At 37.6% G+C, this 23,214-nt stretch overlaps 1 protein-coding gene across 5 annotated transcripts in view; it reads right to left on the bottom strand.

Moving 5' to 3' along the window:
• AGTPBP1 (ATP/GTP binding carboxypeptidase 1) overlaps nucleotides 1-23,214 on the bottom strand; it is a 199,268-nt gene that overhangs the window by 144,697 nt on the left and 31,357 nt on the right. For all 5 annotated transcript variants that reach the window (XM_007969631.3, XM_007969633.3, XM_073021463.1 and 2 more), the window contains one exon: nucleotides 10,025-10,149. In XM_007969631.3, the coding sequence (XP_007967822.2) occupies nucleotides 10,025-10,149 (125 nt within the window). The remainder of the gene's footprint in view (nucleotides 1-10,024; nucleotides 10,150-23,214) is intronic.

Raw genomic sequence — 23,214 nt, 5'->3', positions numbered from 1 at the left:
TGTATAGTTTTGTTGCATATAGCTAATAAAGATTCAACAAGCCTCCACTGGTACAGTAAACACTCTGACTTGGATCACAGACATTCTTCCCTGTGATGTTGCTAATTCTACCATATGTGGACTTCGAGATTTCAGTTAACATAGCATTCTTCACATTTCATCACAGCTCCCGTCATGAATTAGGTGATCCCTATTCATTCATTTAGAATCTTAAAATCAATAATATAGTACAGGTGCCAGAACTAGGGAAAGTAGGAGTCTTGCCTCATCTTCATGAGTAGAACTAGAAAACCGTTGATCAAAATGGGTGAAAACAAAAACCTACTACCATTTTCCAATGTTTTGATCGTATTAATACCTTTTTTGTTTTGGAGATGGAGTCTCACTCTGTCACCCAGGCTGGAGTGCAGTGGCGCAATCTCCACTCACAACCACCTCTACCTCCGGCGTTTAAGCAATTCTCCTGCCTCAGCCTCCTGAGCAGCTGGGATTACAGGTGTGTGTCACCACGTCCGGCTAACTTTTGTATTTTTTTTTTATTATACTTTAAGTTCTAGGGTACATGTGCACAACGTGCAGGTTTGTTACATACGTATACATGTGCCATGTTGGTGTGCTGTACCCATTAACTCGTCATTTATAATAGGTATATCTCCTAATGCTATCCCTCACCCTCCGCCTCCCCACAATAGGACCCAGTGTGAGATGATCCCCTTCCTGTGTCCAAGTGATCTCATTGTTCAAGGCAGCCCTGCTGCCTCCACCAAAAAATATTGAGTTATAAAATAAAACACTGTTTCAAATATCTAATGTATCCTTGATATCGTATTTTAAAGGCCCCCGATTTAATATTAAAGCCAAATTATTTTTCAATATTAATATCACCACTAACAAGCCATTACATTTTCACCTCCATGAAGGGTAAAAAAACTCTCTTCCTTTGAAGACAGTATAATGCAGCCTCCCCTTGTTAACATTCACCACTGTTTTGTTTACGCCTCACACTAAATGAGAATTAGGTGCTCAGACTAACAGTTTTCTACTCTACTCCAAATTCTGCCATGATCTTGGAAGACTTCAATGCCAATGTAGAAAATTCATTCAAATACCTAGTTCCATAGTTTCTTGACCTCAAACTTCCCTCTGTGCTCCAATTCGTCAACATTCTGGATGGCCATTCTCAGGACCTCAAACTGCTCTGCCTCTGATATCTTAACCTCTAATCTTTTAATTATGGGCCATAACCTCCTAACATTTCTATTCATCTTTCCTTTATAAAGACTATATAAACCTCACTGTCATCTTTGTTGAAACTTCTTATCCAGTGCGAGGTAGCACTGTTTTCCCACAGTATTAGTCCCCTCCATGCTTAACTTGGATTCCAAGCACATCCACCCCCACCAACTTTCCCACCACAAACCCTGATACAGAAGTGAATCCCAAAAAGCTAAGTTCCCTACTCCTACATCAGAGATAAAATAACACCACAATTTAAGACTGTTAATACCATAAAATTAATGAATTGCAACCTCACTTGGGAACACAAAACTGCTCCTTTCACTTATCTTAGCTCACATCCATCACCGTGGGCCCTGCCATAGCCTATAGCTATTCCAACATTTATAGTAGCCCTCAATCTTTCCTCTCATTCTCTGGACCTCTCGGAACCTAAATTTTTCCTCATTAAAATGAAGCAAAGTAATAGTTAACAAAACATTTTACTAATAACAACCAAACTCTATATGCTCCTGTACCAAAATCCTTGACAGTCTTGCATTCCTTCTGCCAAAAAATGGCAGAGAGGAGCAGGGAAGTGGAGGTTAGGAAGAAATGTCCCTTCATCTATGTTCTGAGTTCCATCCTTTCTATGTTCTTATGAACCTTTATCTTCAACCTCTACCAACCATCGGTTGTTCCTCCTCAACCAATAAATACACTTTTTATTATTCCACATGCTTACCAAATCTTATTTTACCCTGCCTCCCCCTCTATTTCCCTCTTTTCTTTTTCAGTGAAGCTCCTCAAACAAGTACTCTATATTCCCTGTGATTATTTCATTTGCCACTCACATTATAATATACTGTAATCTTCCATCTAATCCTACCACTTGAAAAGTGCTTTTGTTGTGATCAATAATTTGTTAATAATCCAACCAAAAAGAACTTTAACTAACCTTCCTAACACTTAGTACTGTTGACTACTGCATCTTCTTTTGGCTTCTTTAAATATAATCCTTCCCAGTTATTATAATGCTGTATTCTTTCTTCAACAGCTTCAATTATCTGAATGTTAGATTTAGATTTACAGACAAGAATTTTAAAGCAGCTATTATAATAAATGACATTAAAGAAGTACACAATGAATGAAAAGACGGGAAAACACTGCAGAGAAATAGAAACTACAAAAGCAAAAGAACCAAGTGCACTCTTGAGAATAAAGAAAATAACACCTGAAATAAATTATCAGACAGCTAACTGGAAGAATGCATAGGAAAGAGGCAGTGAAACTGACAATAGAACAGAAATTATCCAACCCAAATAACAGAGAATTAAACTTAAAAGATACAAGCCTCAACAATATCTGGAAAAAATACCAAAAATCTAATACATGTATAATCATACTTCCACAAGACAAATAGAGAAAATAAGGGAGAAAAAAATTGAGCAACCAAAAATGTCCCAAATTTGGCTAAAGATAGAAACTTACAGATTCAAGAATATCAGTGAATTCCAAGAATATCAGTGAATTCCATAGTTATCAGTGATAACTATGAAGAAAACTACAGCCAGTCAAACTTGAAAAGCAAAACCAAAAAAAAAAAAAAAAAAAAAAAATCCTGAAATCAGCTAGAAAAAAATCACACATAACATTCAGGAAAACAAAGATTCAAATGACAACAGAGTTCTCATTTGAAATTTTGGAGGCCATAAAATGGTGGAAACACAATTTTAAGCACATTTTAAAATGCTAAAAGATGATGACAATGATGAAACTGCCAACCCAGAATTGTATATCCAGTAAAAATATCCTTCAAAAATGGTGAAATAAATTCACTGTCAGATTAAGGAAAAAAAAAAATCTTCCACAGTCAATCTGAACTACTGGAAATGACAAAATTCTGTAGGTTAAAGAGAAATGGCACCAGACCAAACTCACATCTTAGAAAATAATAAAGAGCTCTCAAAATGGTAAATATCTCTGCAAATATAAATTCTACCTTTTTTCTTCTTAATGTCTTTAAAACATACATGACTGGATAAAGCAAAAATTGTGTTGTAATGTATATTGATGTCGATATATATGACAATTACAGCTGAAGAACGGCAGAAAAAATTTAAGATTCTAAATTTACATGAAGTAACAATAATAATTCTAAGCAAACTGTGAAAAGTTAATGACATTTACTGCAATCTTCAAAGAAATTACTTCTTAAAAATGAAAAGAGGTATAACTAAAAAGCCAATAGGTAAATTAAAACAAAATTCTAAAAAAAAAACAAATAATCCAAAATAGGGTAGGACAGGAAGAAAAGGAATAAAAAACACAAAAGACAAAGAGAAAATAAAATTGCAGACCTAAATCCAATCAACAACTACATTCAATGTTAACAGACCAAATGCTCAAATGAAACACTCAGACTGTCAAACTGGTTAAGTATTTTTTAAAAAAAGATCCAACTATATGCTGTCTACAGAAATCATACTTTGGATTCAATGACACAAAAAGGTTGGGAGTAAAAGAATGGAAAAGACTGTATCATGCAAAACAACCACCACAGGAAAGCTTGAAGGGTTATACTAATATCAGACAAAATAAACTTCAGACAAAGAACACGACCAGAGATAAAGAGAAACTTTCCGTAATGATAAAGGGGTAAAACACCAAAGACATAAAATCATGTGAACGCACTTGATTATCTTCACAAGACCCCCTTAGAGCCCTATCTAAATGTGCACAGTTCCCAGGACACAAGCCTCAGCTTTCTCACTCTACATCTCCTTCTAAGGAAACTTAATTCCACCCCTGTTACTTTAACTATCAATCTGTTCGCTCTTAATCCTGCTCTTCATTCAGAACTTCTTTATAAAGCATAAGATGTGTAAGCAATAATTATAACACTGTATTGCTGGGATTCTAGTATGTATAAACATAACATGTAAATCAATAACAGCATAAGGAGTGAGAAGGAAATGAAGCTATATGGGGAGTTTTGATACTGACTGGAATTAAGTGCACCACAGTACATTGTAAAAAGATGCACATTTTAATCCTTACAGGAACCACTAACAAAAGACCTACAATTTCTTAAAGTTAGATAACACAAAAGCAGTGAAAGAATGGGAAGAATGGAAAACACATGAAACAAAACAAATAGCAAAATTGCAGATGTAAATCCAATCATATTAATAAATGCATTAAATTGGAAGCACTAAAACACTCAGACTAGTTAAGAAGCAAGATCCAACAATATGTTATCTTCAAGAAACACCCTTTAGATTTGAAGGTACAAACAGGTTCAAAGTAAAAGGAATGAAAAAAGGTACGATAGGCAATGAGTAATCATTAGGCAGCTGGAGTGGTGATATTACCATTAGACAAAATGAACTTTAAGTCTAGAACTATTATGAGACAAAAAGCAGTATTTCACAATGATGGAAGAGGCAAAGCATCAGGAAAATGAAACAACTATAAATGTATACACAGCTAACAACAGGGCCTCAAAATACATTAACCAAAACCTGCCAAAATTAAAAAAATAAATCCACAATTTAATAACATTTTAACACCTCTTAATAATTAACAGAGCACCTGGATAGAAGATCAACAGTGTATAAGAGATCTGAACAACACTATCAACTAACCTGACCTAATTGATATGTATAGAACACTTCGCCCAACAACAGCAGAATATACATTCTTTTCAAGTAGGCACGGAACATTTTTCAGGAGAAACCATAAACTAAGTCATAAAACAAGTCTCAAGCAATTCCAAGAATTGAAATAATTCAAAGTATATTCTCTGGCCACAACAGAATTAAATTAGAAATCAACAGAAGGAAATTTAAGAATTCCTGAAATATTGGGAAATTAAACAACACACTTCTAAAACAACCTATGGGTCAAAGAAAAAAATCACAAAGAAAATCAGAACGTATTGTCAACTGAATGAAAACAAAAATACAATAAATCAAAATTTGTAGAATGTAGCTAAGGCAGTGTTTACAGGAAAATCTATGGCTTTGAATGCCTCCAGTAGAAAAAAAGGTCTCAAAATAAATAATCTAGACATCCACTGTAAGAAAATGGCGTCCAGGCGCAGTGGCTCATGCCTGTAATCCCAGCACTCTGGAAGGCTGAGGCGGGTGGATCACCTGAGGTCAGGAGTTCAAGACCAGCCTGGCCAACATGTTGAAACTCCGTCTCTACTAAAAATACAAAAAATTAGCCAGGTGTGGTGAGAGGTGCCCGTAATCCCAGCTACTCGGGGGTGCTGAGGCAGGAGAATCACTTGAACCCAGGAGACAGAGGTTGCAGTGAGCCGAGATCTTACCATTGCACTCCAGTCTGGGCAACAAGAATGAAACACTATCTCAAAATTAAAAAAAAAAAAAAAGGGCGAGGAAAGAGCAAATTAAACTCAAAACAAGCAGAAGGAAGAAAGCAATAAACAAAAGAAGGAAATCAATGAAACAAAAGAGAAAATCAATTAAACCAGAAGTTGGTTCTTTAACAATATCAACAAAATTGACAAACTTTTAGCTAGCCTAGGGTTTCCTAACCTCAGCACTCTTGACATTTTGGGACAGATAATTCTTTCTTGTGGGGGGCTGATCTATACATTACAGAATGTTCAGCAACATCTCTGGCTTCTATCCAACAGATTCCAGTAAGCCCCACTAAAAAAAAATTTACAACTAAAAATGTCACCAAACATTGCCAATGCCCCGGGGGGAAAAGTGGGGCAAACGCAATCACTCCTGGTTGAGAACTAATGAGTGACCAAGAAAAAAGAGAGGGCACCATCAAAATCAGGAATGACATTCCCTACTCTATAGAAACTAAAAGGATTATAAGGAAAGATTAGCAACAACCATGGGCCAACAAATTAACCATCTGCATGAAAACAGATAACATAAATGTTTCTAGGAAAAAAGCTAAAGGGAAATTGCAAGAGATAACCATGTTCACTGCACATAAGTAGTTAACAAGAGGCAAATTATGGAAATGTATAAGTTCAATGTGTTGTAGGGGTTGGTTTTTTATATCATTTAAATACATAAGTAGTATATGCTTGTTGCAACAATTTAAAAGTGTCTGAAACAAAATTAGCTTACCTTATTCTCCTCCATTCCTATCCCATCAATATAGCTACTGCTAACAATTTGATATGCATCCTTCCTTTTATCTTTTGGCCTAGCTCATACAAATATTACATACAAATATAATGGTTTTATACAAAAAATGAGACTACACATATTTTGTATAAAAATGAGACTATACACATTTACAGTCATATGAACTAAAGAATCTTGCTGTACGTAATATACTAAATTTAAGCCTCCAAGAGAGTGCATATAGTTACACATTTGAACTGTATGTTTCAATGATAATTTTTTTTTCAGCGTCTACAATAAAGTTTATAGGAACTCAGCCATGCCTGTTTCTTTATGTACCATCTATGGCTGTTTTTGTGCTACAGGCCAGAGACTGTATGGCCCACAAAGCCTAAAATCTATCTATCTGGCCCTTCCCAGAAAACACTAGCCATTCCCTGTCTACAGCAGTAGCTCTCAATTTTGGAACCATCTGAAAAGCGTTAACAATAAGATTTAATTAGTTTGGGGTGAGCCTGGGTGTGGGGGTTACAAGAGTCCCCATCATAAATAATGTATTATTCATAATAGCTGCATAATATGACTACAAATTTCCAGTTTGGCTATATCAAAAATTATTCACACATTCTCTTAATGATAAACATTTAAGTTGTTTCTTGACCTTTGACATTACAAATAATGCCACAATGAATATCTCTATACTCTAACTAGCAATTTTATTTCAGTTAAAATATATTTCTTGGCTGGGCACGGTGGCTCACACCTGTAATCCCAGCACTTTGGAAGGCCAAGGCGGACAGATCACCTGAGGTCAAGAGTTGGAGACCAGCCTTGCCAACATGGTGAAATCCCATCTTTACCAAAAATATAAAAAATTAGCTGGGTGTTGTGGCATACGCCTAGCAAAAAATTAGTTGGGTGTCGTGGCATACGCCTAGCTGGCGTAATCCCAGCTACTCGGGGGACTGAGACAGAAGAATGGCTTGAACCGGGGAGGTGGAGGTTGCAGTGAGTCGAGATTGCGCCACTGTAATCCAGCCCGGGCAACAGAGTGAGAGAGACTGTCTCAAAAATAAATAAAATAAATAAAAATAAAAATTATTCATATATATATATGTATTTCTTAAAGTAAAAATCAAACACCAGGTGCTGGGTCAAATACCAGGTGCAATTTGTTTTAGTACACATTGCCAGATTATTTTCTCCAAGTTTGTAATAATTACTACACCTCCAACAGTATATGAGAGTACCCTCTCCCTGTGCCTTCAACAGCACCAGACATTGTCATTCTAATCTCTGTCAATCTGACTAATGAAAGATATCTTTGTTGTTTTCATTAGCAGTTCCTGAACTGTAAGGGAGTAAAGAAAATTTCTGTACATTTCTTGGTTGTTTGTGTTTCTTTTTTCAACTATAAATTCCAAACTTTTTCTCCCAAATGGGTAGCTAACTGGATTATCCTATAAAGGATGGGACAACCTTTCACTACCAACTTATACTGTGTTAGTTGGCTAATTCTAGGCATCATAAACAGAGTCACGATATTACACAACCCAAGGGACAGTATTCGGGAGTTAAGACTCCAGTGGTGGCTGAAAAGGTGGGAAGAGGGTCATTCTCTGACAGAGGTATGGTTAGGAGTATTTTCAGTGGTAATGCTGGAGTAGGGGCTTCTAGGTTGTGACACAAAGAAGAGTCTACAGTGGTAGGAGCAATGGACAAAAGTGTTTATCTATAGGTCTGAAGGATTCATTTTCTTTTGTTTTTGTTGGGTTATTTGTTTGGTTTTTTTGAGGAGGAGGTATTTCACATGACAATGCAGTGAATATACCTGGCACATTTAATTTTGCACTGATACAATGAACATCCTTGTTCATTAGTTGCCTTAGTTAATAAGTACAACATTTCCAGAGCCTGGAATCCAATACAGTGGCTTTCTTAATTCAAAGGTACAGGTATTTTAAATTACGTGAGAAACAATGGGGTGGTGTCAACTATCCCCCAAATGCATGGGCTACATGGGAGGAAGTGATCAAAATAAATATAAGTGTCTATGAACAAGAAAAAGGGTTAATAGATACTGAGCTCTTGAAACAGTAAATGCCTGCCAAACATCTTATAAGAATGACCTAAGCCTCCAGAATAATGAAGTTTTTAAAAATTAAATAAAGATTATAATTATTGAACCTTAATTCTAACAGAAATACCTTTTATGTGCACTGTTAAATATTAAAGTAGCTGCTGGTTTTCTCTTATTCAAATCATGCACAGTTTTTAGTCTTATCAAAGTCCTTTTTACTATCTATTAAGATAATTACATGGATTTTATTTGACCTGTTCAGATAATGTTATACTGACACATTTCCTGATATTAAACCATCTTGCATTACTGAAATGCGTTCTTTTTATTTTTTATTTTTTATTTTAGATGGAGTCTTGCTCTGTCGCCCAGGCTGGAGTGCAGTGGGGCAATCTTGGCTCACTGCAAGCTCCACCTTCCGGGTTCACGCCATTCTCCTGCCTCAGCCTCCTGAGTAGCTGAGACTACAGGCGCCCCTCACCACGCCGGGCTAATTTTTTCTATTTTTTAGTAGAGATGGGGTTTCACAGTGTTAGCCAGGATGGTCTCAATCTCCTGACCTTGTGATCCACCCACCTCGGCCTCCCAAAGTGCCGAGATTACAGGCGTGAGCCACCATGCCCAGCGAAATGTGTTCTTTAACAATGATATTCATATTTCCATATATAGACTTAATTCCCTAATGTTTTATTTGAGCCTTTTCACATTATGTTCCTAAGTACAAAGTCAATACTATTTGTGTACTCCGTCAGGGTTTTGAAATCCATTTAGTACTATTACCATCATAAAATATAAAAATAATGTCTAATTACAGAGGACATTTATAGAACATTTTAAACATTCTTTTTATATGCTTCTCATGTAAATCTCATGACAATCCCATGATATTTGTGACCTCTACTTCAGAGATGGTATAGCTACTATACATCCTAGAAATTCAATAACTTCCCTAAGGTACCCAACCACTAAATGGTAGAGCTTGAATTTCAAAGTAAGGACCACATAATAACCAATATTCTATGCTACTTGATATCTTTTTGCCAAAAACCTATATCAAGTAGCACTGGAATTCGGTACTGTCTGTAAATTGGAGGGTGGCAATCATATATAAGTAAAATTGTAATCATTATTAGAAACAATGTTTTGAAGATCAGTTTCCTCCAGAGTTATTCAGTTTTCTACTCTTGAGTTAATTTGAGAAAGTTTGATTCCTTTTTTTTTTTTTTTGAGACGGAGTCTCGCTCTGTCACCCAGGCTGATCTCAGCTCACTGCAACCTCTGCCTCCCAGGTTCCAGCGTTTCTCCTGCCTCAGTCTCCCGAGTAGCTGGGACTGTAAGCGCATGCCACCACACCCAGCTACTTTTTGTATTTTTCAGTACAGATGGGGTTTCACCATATTGGCCAGGCTGGTCTCGAACTACTGACTTCGTGATCTGCCCACCTCGGCCTCCCAAAGTGCTGGGATTACAGGTGTGAGCCATCGCGTCCAGCCTGAAAGTTCAATTTTTGTGGAAAATCAACCATTCATTAGAAGTTTGAACATTTTTAGCATCCACTTTTAAAGAATTAAAAAAGCATTTCAAAAACAAAGAAGAGATCAATGTTTACCTTGACTCTGAGCCAGATGAAGAATTTTTGATGTAACATATCGGGCAGTGTCTGATTCTGAAGGTTCAGCATTGATCTTCTCCAGCTGAGCCAGGAGTCCCACGATCCTAGAATTATTGGTAAGGCTAAAAAGAATGTAGGATGTTAGGGCACATTCTAAATCAATGGTATAAATTCAATACTATAATGATCACTGTTTAAAAAACAATTCTATTCTTTTAAAAACAGTAAGCATTTACACGTTGCACTTTCTTACTCTGTTCTATAGCTTAATATTGTTAAAATTCTACTGACTTAAGTGAGAAACACATTCTATCTCAGAAAACCACAAATCACAAATATCCCTTCAACCCTGTTCAGTAACCTTACATCACACCTGGAAAGTTCACCTTTCCACTCTCAAACACTTTTTACACTTACTCTGCTCTCCTCAAAACTCTGAAAATCCTTCTTCCCATCCCACTCCATTCTCAGTTAGTGCCCTGCTTCATAACCGGTATAAATCTAGCAATACACTCACTTTCCTGTCACCAAATCCTTAAGCCTACCTATCCTCCACCTATGTTCTTTCTTCCCTGCTCCTATTTATCATACAAATATTTGTACATAGGCCGGGCGCAGTGGCTCACACCTGTAATCCCAGCACTTTGGGAGGCCGAGACGGGTGGATCACTTGAGGTCAGTTCGAGACCAGCCTGGCCAACATGGTGAAACCCCATCTCTACTAAAAATACAAAAAAATTGGCCAGGCGTGTGGCGCATGCCTGTCATCCCAGTTACTTGGGAGGCTGAGACTGGAGAACTGCTTGAACCCAAGAGGCAGAGGTTGCAGTGAGCTGAGATTGTGCCATTGCACTCCAGCCCGGGTGACACAGCAAGACTTCATCTCAAAAAAAAAAAAAAAAAACTGTACATATGGTACTGATCTTGGTATTGTCAATACAGTGTAAACAAAATAAGCAAAAATTCCTACCCCGCATAGAGTGTACATTCTTATGGTGAGAAACAAGTCAAATAAGTAAATATGTACATTTTATATGTCAGGTGATGGGAAGTACTATGGAGAAAAAGCACCTTGGGGGAATAAAAAGTGCAGGGAGAGACAATTTTAGACAGCATGGTCAGAGAAGACCACTGAAAAAGTACCATTTAAGAAAAGGCCTGAAAGAAGTAAGTGAGTAAGCCATGCAGACACCGGCGAAAGGAGCTATCCAGAAAAACGGAGGCGCCAGCCTCCAAGATCCCCAGGCAGGAGCAAACCTGCTACATTCTATGAACAATGAGGTGGCCAGTGTGGCTGGAGGAGACAGTGAGGAACAAGGTCACAGCTGGGGGTAGGCATGGGAGAGAACAGAGAAAAATAGCAGATTGCTTAGAGGCTTGTAGGCCATTTTAAGGACTTTGGCTTTTACAATGAGTGAGATGGGAAATTTCTGAGCAGAAGAGTTACATGTTCTCACTTTTAACGGGCTCTATTTGGCTGGTACATTGAGATTCAAAGAACAATCCACTCATACACTTGCTCCCAGTCCCTTTCATTCTCAAAGTACTTGCTTTCTCTTTCAATTATACTTTCTCTGATCCCTCATCTATCTTTCCCCTTCAATTAATCAGATTTGTAGGTACACAAGTATGATCTAGGAGCTCCTACCAGTAGTTTCTCTGATATTCCTCCAAAGAGAAGTATGTACTGCTCTCTCCATTTCCCCACATATTGTTCACTTTTCAAACCACCAGGTTGCCTTCTGAACTCCTGAGATCTCCCAAAGCCTCCTGTGGTCACTTCTAATCCCAACATATTCACATCTCTGCACCACACAAACCAGTTATCTCCTCTTTTCTTAACACCCTTTCTTCTTCAGGATTCAATGACTCCATACTCGCCTGATTTTCCTCCTCTTGCCCCTTCTTTGAGATCCCCTCAGACACACCTCTAGACACTGACGTCTCCCCCAGCAGCTCTGTCCCAGGCCACTTCTCTTCACTCACTACACTTTTGCCTTGAGTGATCCCATCTAATCGCACAGCTGTAATTATTATCTGTATGCTGCTTGGCTCCTACGTTCAACAGCAGCCTCAACCTTTGATAGCTTCACCAACCTAACGAGCCCAATGTAAAACTTCTGTTCCTCCTCTCAACCTACTCCTCCTGCAATCTTAACCTTCTCAAATTCACACGAATTCAGTTGCTCAACATAAATATCTAGACTCCCTTTTCCACATTGCAATGCAATACAAGCTCTATCTCTAAAACACCTCAAAGCCATTAACTTCTCTCCATTTCTACTATTACTACCCACATCCAAGCAATCATCACCTCTTACAACCTCGTGACTAGTCTGCTTCCCTTCTTGTGCCCAATAATCCATTTCTACACAGTAATTTTTTTAACTTTTTATTTTGAAGTAATTATAGATTCACAGGAAGTTGCAAAAATAGTAGACTGGTCCTTTGTAACCTTCACTCAGTTTCCCCAATGGTTACGTATCACATAACTATAGGACAATATCAAAACCAGGAAAACTGACAAGTTGCTTTCCTGTGAGGGCCTCATGGGCAGCCTGTACTGGCCCTTGGGTGCTCAGGGGCCCCTTGTTTTATCTGATTCTTAAATGTTTGTTACCACAGAAAATAAAACAGAGCAAAAAAAAAAAAAAAAAACACTAAGGGTACCTGAAACCCTTTCAGAAAATGTGCAAGGCCAAAGACAATTTTCATAAAAATACTAACATACTATTTACCTTTGACATTGTGTTGACATTTGCACCTATGGTCCAAAGGCAATGATGGGTAAAGAGTTGGCATTGCAGCAAAATGAAGGTAGTGACACCAAACTGTTCTAATAGTCAGTGCATTTTTCACTGACCGTTTTCACTGACTATTTTCACAAATTCACCATGAATTTGTAGTTTAAAGAGAATGCCAGCTTTACCCATGAGTGTACATCATCTTTAATAATCTGTGTGCATAAAAACATTTCTGCTGCATATTGAAATATGACGGTTATCTTGGAAGAAAATACATGCAACTGTCTCAATGACAAGCTAAACCAGCCACTTTTTTCCACAGAACATCATTTTTACTTCAAAAACACGATGGACAAACAATGATTATTTAGACTGGGATATTTTGCCAGACATTTTCTTTTTCTTTTTTTTTTTTTTGAGACAGAGTCTCACTCTGTCACCCAGGTTGGAATGCAGTGGTGCAATCTTGGCTCACTGAAACCTCCGCCTCCCAGGTTCAAGCGATTCTCCTGCCTTAGCCTCCCGAGTAGCTGGGATTACAGGCATGAGCCATTACACCCAGCTAATTTTTGTATTTTTAGTAGACAAGGGGTTTCACCACGTTTGCCAGGCTGGTCTCGAACTTGTGACCTCAAGTGATCCACCCACCTTGGCCTCCCAAAGTGCTGGGATTACAAGCATGAGCCACCATGCCTGGCCTTTGCCATTTTCTTTTCATGGAGATAAGCAAAGTGAGCCTGTTACTTCAAAGGAAACAACTAATAGATTTGTTGCTGATGATAAAATTTGAGCTTTCAAGCAAAAACTGGAGTTTTGGAAAACACTGATCTACCATAATGACCTTGACAGTGTCTCAATATTTAAAGAATTTTCTCATAAAATCAATGGTGATATTAACAAATATAATTTTTTAATATTGTGTAAAAAAATGTGTCAACCCAGTTCGGCGCAGTGGCTCATGCCTGTAATTCCAACACTTTTGGGAGGCCAAGGTGGGCAGATCGCTTGAGGTCAAGAGTTCGAGACCAGCCTGGTCAACATAGTGAAACCCTATCTCTACTAAAAAGACCAAACTTAGCCAGGCATGGAGGCACACGTTTGTAATCCCAGCTACTTGGGAGGCTGAGGCAGGAGAATCGCTTGAACTCAGGAGATGTAGGCTACAGTGAGCTGAGACTGTGCCACTGGACTCCAGCCTGGGTGATAAAGTAAGACTCCGTCTCAAAAAAAAAAAAAAAAAGTATCAATCAACATTTACGAGATTTGCATAACTAAATCAGTACCGAATGACCAATGCATGGTGTTACAAAATCAGACATGGGTAAAAGAACTATTTTAAGTGCAAGATAGACCAAAGGATTTTAATGTAACAGAGTACAAACGTTCACTAATATGGTTTCAGATTCCACATCGTAACTAACATTTCAGACACTACCACTTACCAAGTTTTAGTGTAATATCAAGGAATATAAATTTCAATTTGAATTTCAAATAATATGGCTTTATTTCCAAAGCACATTTTCATTTAAAACTGTTTGTTCTGCATTTTAACTATTATTTTTGCTTTGATCACATTTTTACTGCTTTTCTCCAAATAGTGAACACACAATTTTATTTTTCTCCACCATAAATCGAAGGACAACAATCTAAAAAGGCCACAAAAGTACTCCTTCCTTTACTATATATTTCTGTGTGAACCCAGACATGTTTCTTCGTATCCTTCAACAATACAATACACACACAAAATATGTACATGTATATATATTTACATATAACATGTCAACTCAGAAGCAGACAAGAGAATCTGTTTTCTATTAAGCCATACGTTAATAAGGTCTGCAAAAATGTAATAAAATATGCCACTCTTCTTACCAAATCTATTTTGTTTAGGAAAGCACAGTTATTTTTAATGCAAAAACATTATATGTTATGCAATGGGTTTATTATTTTAAATGAATTGATAAATATTTGTAATATGATAAATTATGGGTTTTAATTTGTTATATGATAACTATCAACAGATAAAATAATCCGCATGCACAAAAGTTTTTTGGAGTATCATTAATTTATAATAGAAAAAGGGTCTAAAGCCAAAAAGTTTGAGAACTGCTCTCTTAGGCTTATCTTGTGCATTCAGTGATCTTGATCTGGTTCTTTTTGGTGAGAAACGGTATACAAGTCACCACAATCTGTGTACTAGAGAGCAAACACATCTTCTTAAAAATTTCTCTAACCCAGATTTGAGAGAAATTCGCATTCACAGAAACCAACATTCTAAAATTTAATAACTGACCATTTTGTTTTTCATTATTTTTCTTTTAAAAGGTCATCTGTTATTTTTTTCAGCAGTTAATAAAACGTCTATTCAAAAAATTCAACATAAAACAATTCACAAACATACAAAACACACTGAATAGAACACAGGTCCTAAAATTAAGAGCTTGCTTTGCCAGTAACCCTGACTAGTTAAAATTAATTACACCAATTAAAATAAATTTGCCACTATAAAAAAAGACTTGCATCTTAGTGATTCCTTTGTGAAAATCATGCTTTTCCAAATGATGGATAAATTTTTTAAAGGCAAATAAATGGAAATAAACAGTTAAGTCAATTTATTTTTATTTTTATCTACGGAAGGAAAGTGGAACAAAATTATATTCTAAGCTACTTCCCAACTCCAGACTGTTGGTTGACGCTAACGTTGAGAGTCAGAGGGTGAACACCAGAGGGCAGCTCTACCATTTGACTACATTTTGGGTTTGGAAAATCTGAGGGTGGTTGGATGCAAATGAAAGAAAGCTACTAATGAGCAATTTAAGATAACTACACTGCAAAGCAGAAAAATGTTAAATAAAGACACTTAGAGGGGGAAATGTATCTTCCCCACCTAACCCTTTCTTTTTCTTTTTTTTCTTTTCTTTTTTTTTTTTTTTTGAGACTGAGTCTGGCTCTGTCGCCCAGACTGGAGTGCCGCGGCGTGATCTCTGCTCACTGCAAGCTCCGCCTCCCGGATTCACGCCATTCTCCTGCCTCAGCCACCTGAGTAGCTGGGACTACAGGGGCCCGCAACCACGCCCAGCTAATTTCTTTGTATTCTTAGTAGAGATGGGGTTTCACCGTGTTAGCCAGGATGGTCTTGATCTCCTGACCTCCTGATCCCCCACCTCGGTCTCCCAAAGTGCTGGGATTACACACCTAACCCTATTTTTAGATGCATCAAAATAAGGCTGAGACCAACTTTGGGAGGTTCCATTTGTAATTGTTAATGTTATGTATGTAACAGTGAGAAAATTATGGAATTGAAAAAATGATCAATGTGAAACACATCAAATCAAGTTAACTTCAAATGCATATTTTTAAAAATAATTTCATTTATTTATTTATTTTTAAGAGACAGGGTCTCACTATATGCTGCCCAGGATGATCAAACTTCTGGGCTGAAGCAATCCTCCCAGGTCAGCCTCCCAAAGAGTTGAAACCATAGGTACATGCCACAACACCCAGCCCAAATAAATATTTTAAGGACATTATCACTCAAGTACTTGTTTCACTGTATTGGTCTCATGCTGCTTTCGATTCTTTGAGTTTATATTCAATCTTGGAGCTATTTTCCTAAAAATATAAATTTTCTTGAATATTGCAAAAGTCCCAATGATATGCAGATATTGTCTCTGCAACAAATAATCTCTTAAGTAAGGGCAAGGGATATAAAATCTATATTCATATTATAAATAAATTGCACTACCTTTTTCACCTTACAATGTAAATCAAATGCAGGTAATAAAGACTTCCTCATAAATATGGTTTTAAAAAAGCAGCAAAAATAAAACCCATAAAAATATACAAAACTTTTAGAATTATGCAGGATGCATGGTAGTAAAACAATTTCAAACAATATGGCTTTATTTTCAAAATGTACCTTATCTTTCAGAAATTTCTGCTCAATTATAACTATTACTCTGGCTTTAATCACATTTTTACTGTTTCTCTCCAAATATTAAACACATAACTTTGTTTTCCTCTACTTTATATGGAATAGATTTTTTTCTACCATAATACAAATTAAAACTGAACAAATGTTAAAGTACTCATTCATCATTAAATCACTTAAAAATAATAAATCGGTTACATAACATTTTTATAAATGGTATCTGTATTTTACCAAAAAAGAAAAAATTTAAAGAGCGGCAGTGTTTTACATTACTACAAATCTCTTTTAATGTCTGGCTCAGTAGAAGACAGAGTCTCATACCTACTTCTGCATTCAGTCTGCTATAGTATGACACATCATGAGGCCTCTGGAAAATAGCACTTTATACTCATGAGAAAATGAGCGCGAATAAAGCAAATCATCTCTCAGTACTACTATTAAAATGGCTGTGACCGCATTCCTCTAAGGTCCACAGCTAACACCTTGAGAACTTCTGGGCTAGGTTATACTGCCAAAACGAACAACTCCACAATCCCCTTGGCTTACTCAACACAACGAAAGTGTAATTCCTGCTCACATCACACGTACAGCGCAAGTCAGCAGGAGACTCATTCAACGACATAGGCTGCCGAAGATGTTTTCATATTCGCAAAACCAAGAGGAAAAAAAAAGAGAGAGAGATGTGGCAAATAGTGCACTAGCTCTTAAAGCTCTCACCTGGAAATGACAAATATCACTTCGGTTCATTTCACTGGCTAAAGCAAGTCACACAGCCACAGATTAACCTCAAAAAAAAAATACAATACAACCCTGCCAGGTACCCAAAAGGAGAACTAAAATATATGTGACCAGCCCTTGTGACTACCACACTAGGCATAGCCATGTGTCCAAGTCCTGGCAAGTGAGATATAGGCAGATAAGATGTGAGTCACTTTGCAAGTTTTGCTTTTAAGAATAAGATGTGCATCCTTTCTGCATTCCCACTGGCTATGATAGTGAGAACAAGAGAAAACACCTGCGACCCAGAGATAGAAGTCACATATTCAGGAAAAGCAGAGCCATTCCACCACCCTTGAACAACCACCTCTAGGTTAATAAAACAGAAATAAGCTTGACTATTTAGCCATTGTATTCTTGTATTCTGAGGTATCTATTACATCAGCTTAGCCTATATCTAAACTAATACATTGCTATATATATTAAGCACACTTTTTTTTTTTTTTTTTTTTTGAGACAAGGTCTTGTTCTGTCGCCCAGGCTGGAGTTCAGTGGCACAATCTCGGCTCACTGCAACCTCTACCTCCCAGGTTCAAGGGATTCTCGTGCCTCAGCCTCCAGGGTAGCTGGGATTACATGCATGTGCCACCACGCCAAGCTAAGTTTTGTATTAGAGATGGGGTTTTACCATGTTGGCCAGGCTCGTCTTGAACTCCTGGCCTCAAGTGATCCACCCACCTTGGCCTCCCAAAGTGCTGGGATTACAGGCACGAGCCACCACGCATGGCCCTTTTTTTTTATTTTGAGATGGAGTCTTGCTCTGTCACCCAGGCTGGAGGACAGTGGTGCGATCTCGGCTCACCGCAACCTCCGCCTCCCTGGTTCAAGCTATTCTCCTGCCTCAGCCTCCCAAGTAGCTGGGATTACAGGCACCCACCACCATGCCCAGCTAATTTTTGTATTTTTAGTAGAGACAGGGTTTCACTATGTTAGCCAGGCTGGTCTTAAACTCCTGACCTCAGGTAATTCACCCACCTCGGCCTCCCAAAGTGCTGGGATTACAGGCATGAGCCACTGCGTCCAGCCAACTTTTTATCTGAACCAAAATATATGTGTATAAAGAATTACATCAATTACTATATTGTAGGAGTGATCAAACAGTCCACATCAGGAACACCATGAACACAACACAATGTAAAAACACCGTAACAGAGGACAAAAACAGACTCTGACAGATTGCTTTATAAATAGGGAAAGCAACCTCTCCAAGTCCCCAAAACCACTATTCCACTCTCTACTTCTACACAATCAACTTACATATACTACCTTTTACCTGTCTTTACCAATAGGTCAATTAGGAAAGGAAAAAATGTGAATTCCTTTACGGGAACTGCTTCACCTGTTTCCAAAGGTTAGTGTCTGCTTTCATTACTGTATTCAAGATATTCTCAAATGTCTGTTTTTCTTTCCTCTCTGACTCAGGTTGTTCAAGAGAGTTTTAAATTCAAGGTGAACAGGCTTTGTTGTTAGAAGCAGCCTGATTCTTTTTGCCTCATATAATTTTATCTTTTTACCTAGCTACCTTTAAGGTCCAAAACTTCTCTAGAATATGTTCTGCTATCTAGCATACGTCCTACTCTGTGTAGTTTTCTCTGACACAGCCTGTGTGTTTTAAGTCATCATTCTTCCTTCTCCCTCCCCGCACTCAACCAGAAGTTTTCTTGATACATTTCTAAAAACATAACTTTTAAATAACACATTCTATTCCACTGTTTCCATTCCTTCCTTGGAAATTACAGTTACAAGTATACTGGACTTCTTTTGCCAGTCTTCCACATCTAACCTTTTATCTCTAATTCCTTTAATCATTTGTTGACATCCATTAAATTGTGTTCACTTTTTCCATTACTATTCTTCGTATGTTTTACTGTGCTTTTATAACATCTATTTACTTTCGTACTGCTGCTAATTTAATTGTCCTTTCTGTGATATTTTCTCTTCTAAGTATTGCCAGTTCACATTTCATCTCTTCCTGCTGACTCACAATATCATCTCTCAATGTATCTGTTTCTGTTTTATGATCTTCACAGAGGTTACTGCAGCATCAGTTTTGTTACTTTTTAATTTGTAGTGAAATATTTCATAAGAATTTTCACCTGCTTCCTAAAAATGTTATTTCTGGTAACAACTCTCTGTTTCTCCCTTTTTTTTTTTTTTAAACAGTACCTTTTAATTACTCATGGAATGAGCTGAATTTTCCTTGATCGGTAACTTGTATAAGTTCCTAGAAAAAGATGGGAGGTGAAGGAAGACCAGGGTAGCATTTCAAATTAATTAGGTCTCACAATTGAATGGCTCTCTCCTTCGCTGCCACAGAGACAGACTGCTTTGGGTACATGCTATTGGTTTACATAATTGTTGAATAGCCTGTCTGATCTGCTTCTCTGAACCAGTCCCATCCATGAAATACTGTTCTCCCATCTCTGCACAACCCAGATACAGTGAGTTGTCAAATTGCTGCAAAACAATTTAGGGTCCACCCGAAGCCTTCAACAAGTATATTTTTGCTGGAGCTTTCTGAGATCTGCTATTCTGAGCCCTCTGGTCCCTACATGTACTTATCTTCACTTCCTCCCAAGTGGCTTCTGCCCAATGTCCCAGTTGCATTTGGCAGCCTTTACATGTATTGCTGAGTCTGCAGCTAATGTTTCCTAATCTTGCCAAAAACTGAATTTTCAAAGAATCAGGCTGTTTAGCCCTCCTAGTTTTCTGAGTATTTTAAATAATTTCCAGGAAGAGATGGGGAAGACGGAATTATTCAATGATATTCAAACTGGAAGTTTAGATACACAATTTTTAAAGGCCTCCTGGCTCTTGTGAAGTGAACGGATTACATAAAGGAATCAAGAGTAGAGGCAGAGAAGTAAGTAAGGAGACTATTACAGTGGTCTTAGAAAGGGATGATAAAAGCCTAGTCAAGGTAGCAACAATGGGCATGGAGAAGTACATAGACAAGTGATTTACTTTTAGTGATAGATACAAAACATAGTATTCATGGTAGCCTGGATGAAGAGTGCTAAACGAAAAGACTGTCAAGGATGACTCCTAGATTTACGGCTTGCACTTGTGCATGGTTAGAATGTCATTTCACCGAGTCAGGAGTAACACTAGAGGATGAAAAGATCTGCAGAGGCTCAATTTGGGGGAACACATTATGTGGGAGACAACTATTAAACTCCCAGGTGGCAATACTTAACAGGCATGGAGATACAGAGGGACTGGTCTCCACTACAGATGACATCTAAATCAACAGGACTCAAATAAGATTGTCTTAGGACACTGTATAGGTTAAAAGGAGAAAAAGTTTAGGATGAGTCCTGAGGACTATTTAGAGGTCCTACAGAGTAAAAAGTCCCATAAGTAGGTTTAGAAGCAGTGGCGAATGAAGTGGGAAGAAAAACAAGAGACAATGGTACCACGGAAACCAACTGAAATACGTTTCAAATAGGAGGGACAACATCTAAAAGAAATGTCAATTTCTGATTAGAAGTTAAATAAGACAGGAGCAAAAATAAAATAAAACAAATCCACTAACTTACCACCTGAAAACTAAAGGTGGCCTTGGGCTTCCATATCCTACCAATATGGAAAGACAGGAAATAAATGAGGTAAACCAAGTACCTGCCCCAGCTTACAGCCTTGACAGTTTCAGGCAATGTAAGAAGGCAGAACCCAGACAGCCCACCAGACTTCTTTAGTTAAGGAGGTAATGCTAAGAGGCCAGGAAAACCATCGTGGCTAGAATTCCAAAGAGAGACGACCAGAGGAGAGACAGCTGCACAGAAAAAACTCCAGAGACCTGCAGAAAGCCTCCCTCAAATATACAGCTGAATATAGATCAGTGCAGAAGTGTGAGGAAACTACCCAAGACTAGGAAAAAAAATCATCAGAAAGGATTCAAAGTAATACTGCTAGGTGATCACAAGACAGGGAATTGTGTCTGTTTCCACCAATCAAAATTTTAAAATCTCATGATTAGCAGAGCACTGGATAGAGTACACACAGGGGTCTAACCTCAGTAGTAAGGAATAATTTAGTCAGATGGACTGAGAATAGCTCCAGTCCCATCTAACAAACATTAAAACAAAGACTCAAAAGATTCACACTTTTTTGAAGTAACTTAACTGCATCCCAGAATAAGGCTCAAGAATATTTAAAGAATACAAAAATGTCCAGGACAGCAGAAGGTAAAATTCACCAATCAAAAGTTACCAGGCATGCACAGAAACAGATAAGTACAATCTATAATGTGAACAATCAAAATGAACAAAAAATAGATACAAACATTATAATTAATATCAAAATGAGTGTTGTAACTATATTACATGTGTGCAAAACTAGTCACTTAAAAAATATTAAAAAGACCCAAATCAGACTACAATGTCTGAAATGAAATATACTTTGTATGAGAAAAACAGCAAATTTTATGTGTCAGAAAAAAAGATGAGTGAACTTGAGGATACAGCAATAAAAAGTATCCAAAATAAAAGAGAGAGAAAAAAGAATTAAGAGAAAAAATTTGACAGGGCAGTGATCTGTGGACCGACTTCAATGAAAGACATATACATTTAACTGAAGTTCCTAAAGAGAGACAGAAAAGAACAGAAATATGTAATAAAATTATGGCCAAAATTTTTCCAGTTTTGATAAGCTACATACCCAAGAAGCTCGATAAACTAAAGGAACAAGAAACATTTAAAAAAAAAAAAAAAAAAACTTACATTGAGGGACATCATAATCAAACCTTCCAAAATCAGTGATTTTTAAAAGAAAACGGGAAAAGCAGTCACATAGCAAAAGACAGGTTATACACAGAAGAACAAAGATAAGTATGACAACAGAATTATCTTTAGAAAAAAAGCAAGCAGCCAGGACACCAGGAGCAGTGGCTCAGACCTGTAATCCCAGCACTTTAGGAGGCTGAGGCAAGAGGGCAGCTTGAAACCAGTAGTTCCAGACCAGCCTGGGCAACATAGCAAGACCCTATCTCTGTTCTTTAAAAAAGAAAAAAAAGAAGTAGAAAATGAGTGATAAGACAACGATACTATATATTATTTAAATTTCTCTAAAAGATAATTATTTAAATTAAAACGAAGTACTATGCTGAGTCCATAACATATGTAACAGTAAGCGTATGATAAACAGCACAAACGCTCTGTCGCCCAGAGGCGCGGTCTCTGCTCACTGCAAGCTCCGCCTCCCGGGTTCACGCCATTCTCCTGCCTCAGCCTCCCGAGTAGCTGGGACTACAGGTGCCCGCCACCACGCCCGGCTAATTTTTTGTGTTTTTAGTAGAGATGGGGTTTCACCACGTTAGCCAGGATGGTCTCTGTCTCCCGACCTCGTGATCCGCCCGCCTCGGCCTCCCAAAGTGCTGGGATTACAGGCGTGAGCCACCGCGCCCAGCCTATGGAAGGTTTTTATCCTATGTAGGAAGTGATGTATCACTAAAAGATGGACTATGATAAGTATACTAGATGTATAGTATAAACCCTATAAAAGTCACTAAAACAAAACAGAGTTCTAGCTAATAAGGAGCTAAGCCAAAGAGAAGATGAAATGGAAACAGGAAGAAATACTCATTAATCTAAGAAAAGGAAGAAAAGGAGGAAGAAGAGAATAAGAAATGAAATACATAGAAAATAAATAGGCCAGGCACGATGGCTCACACCTGTAATCCCAGCACTCTGGGAACCGAGCCGGGTGGATCACAAAGTCAGGAGTTCAAGACCAGC

This window comes from Chlorocebus sabaeus, chromosome 12 (assembly GCF_047675955.1).
Source record: "Chlorocebus sabaeus isolate Y175 chromosome 12, mChlSab1.0.hap1, whole genome shotgun sequence".
NCBI lineage: Eukaryota > Metazoa > Chordata > Mammalia > Primates > Cercopithecidae > Chlorocebus > Chlorocebus sabaeus.
Note: the sequence above shows the minus strand (reverse complement) of the source record. Positions and strands in the feature narration are given on the sequence as shown.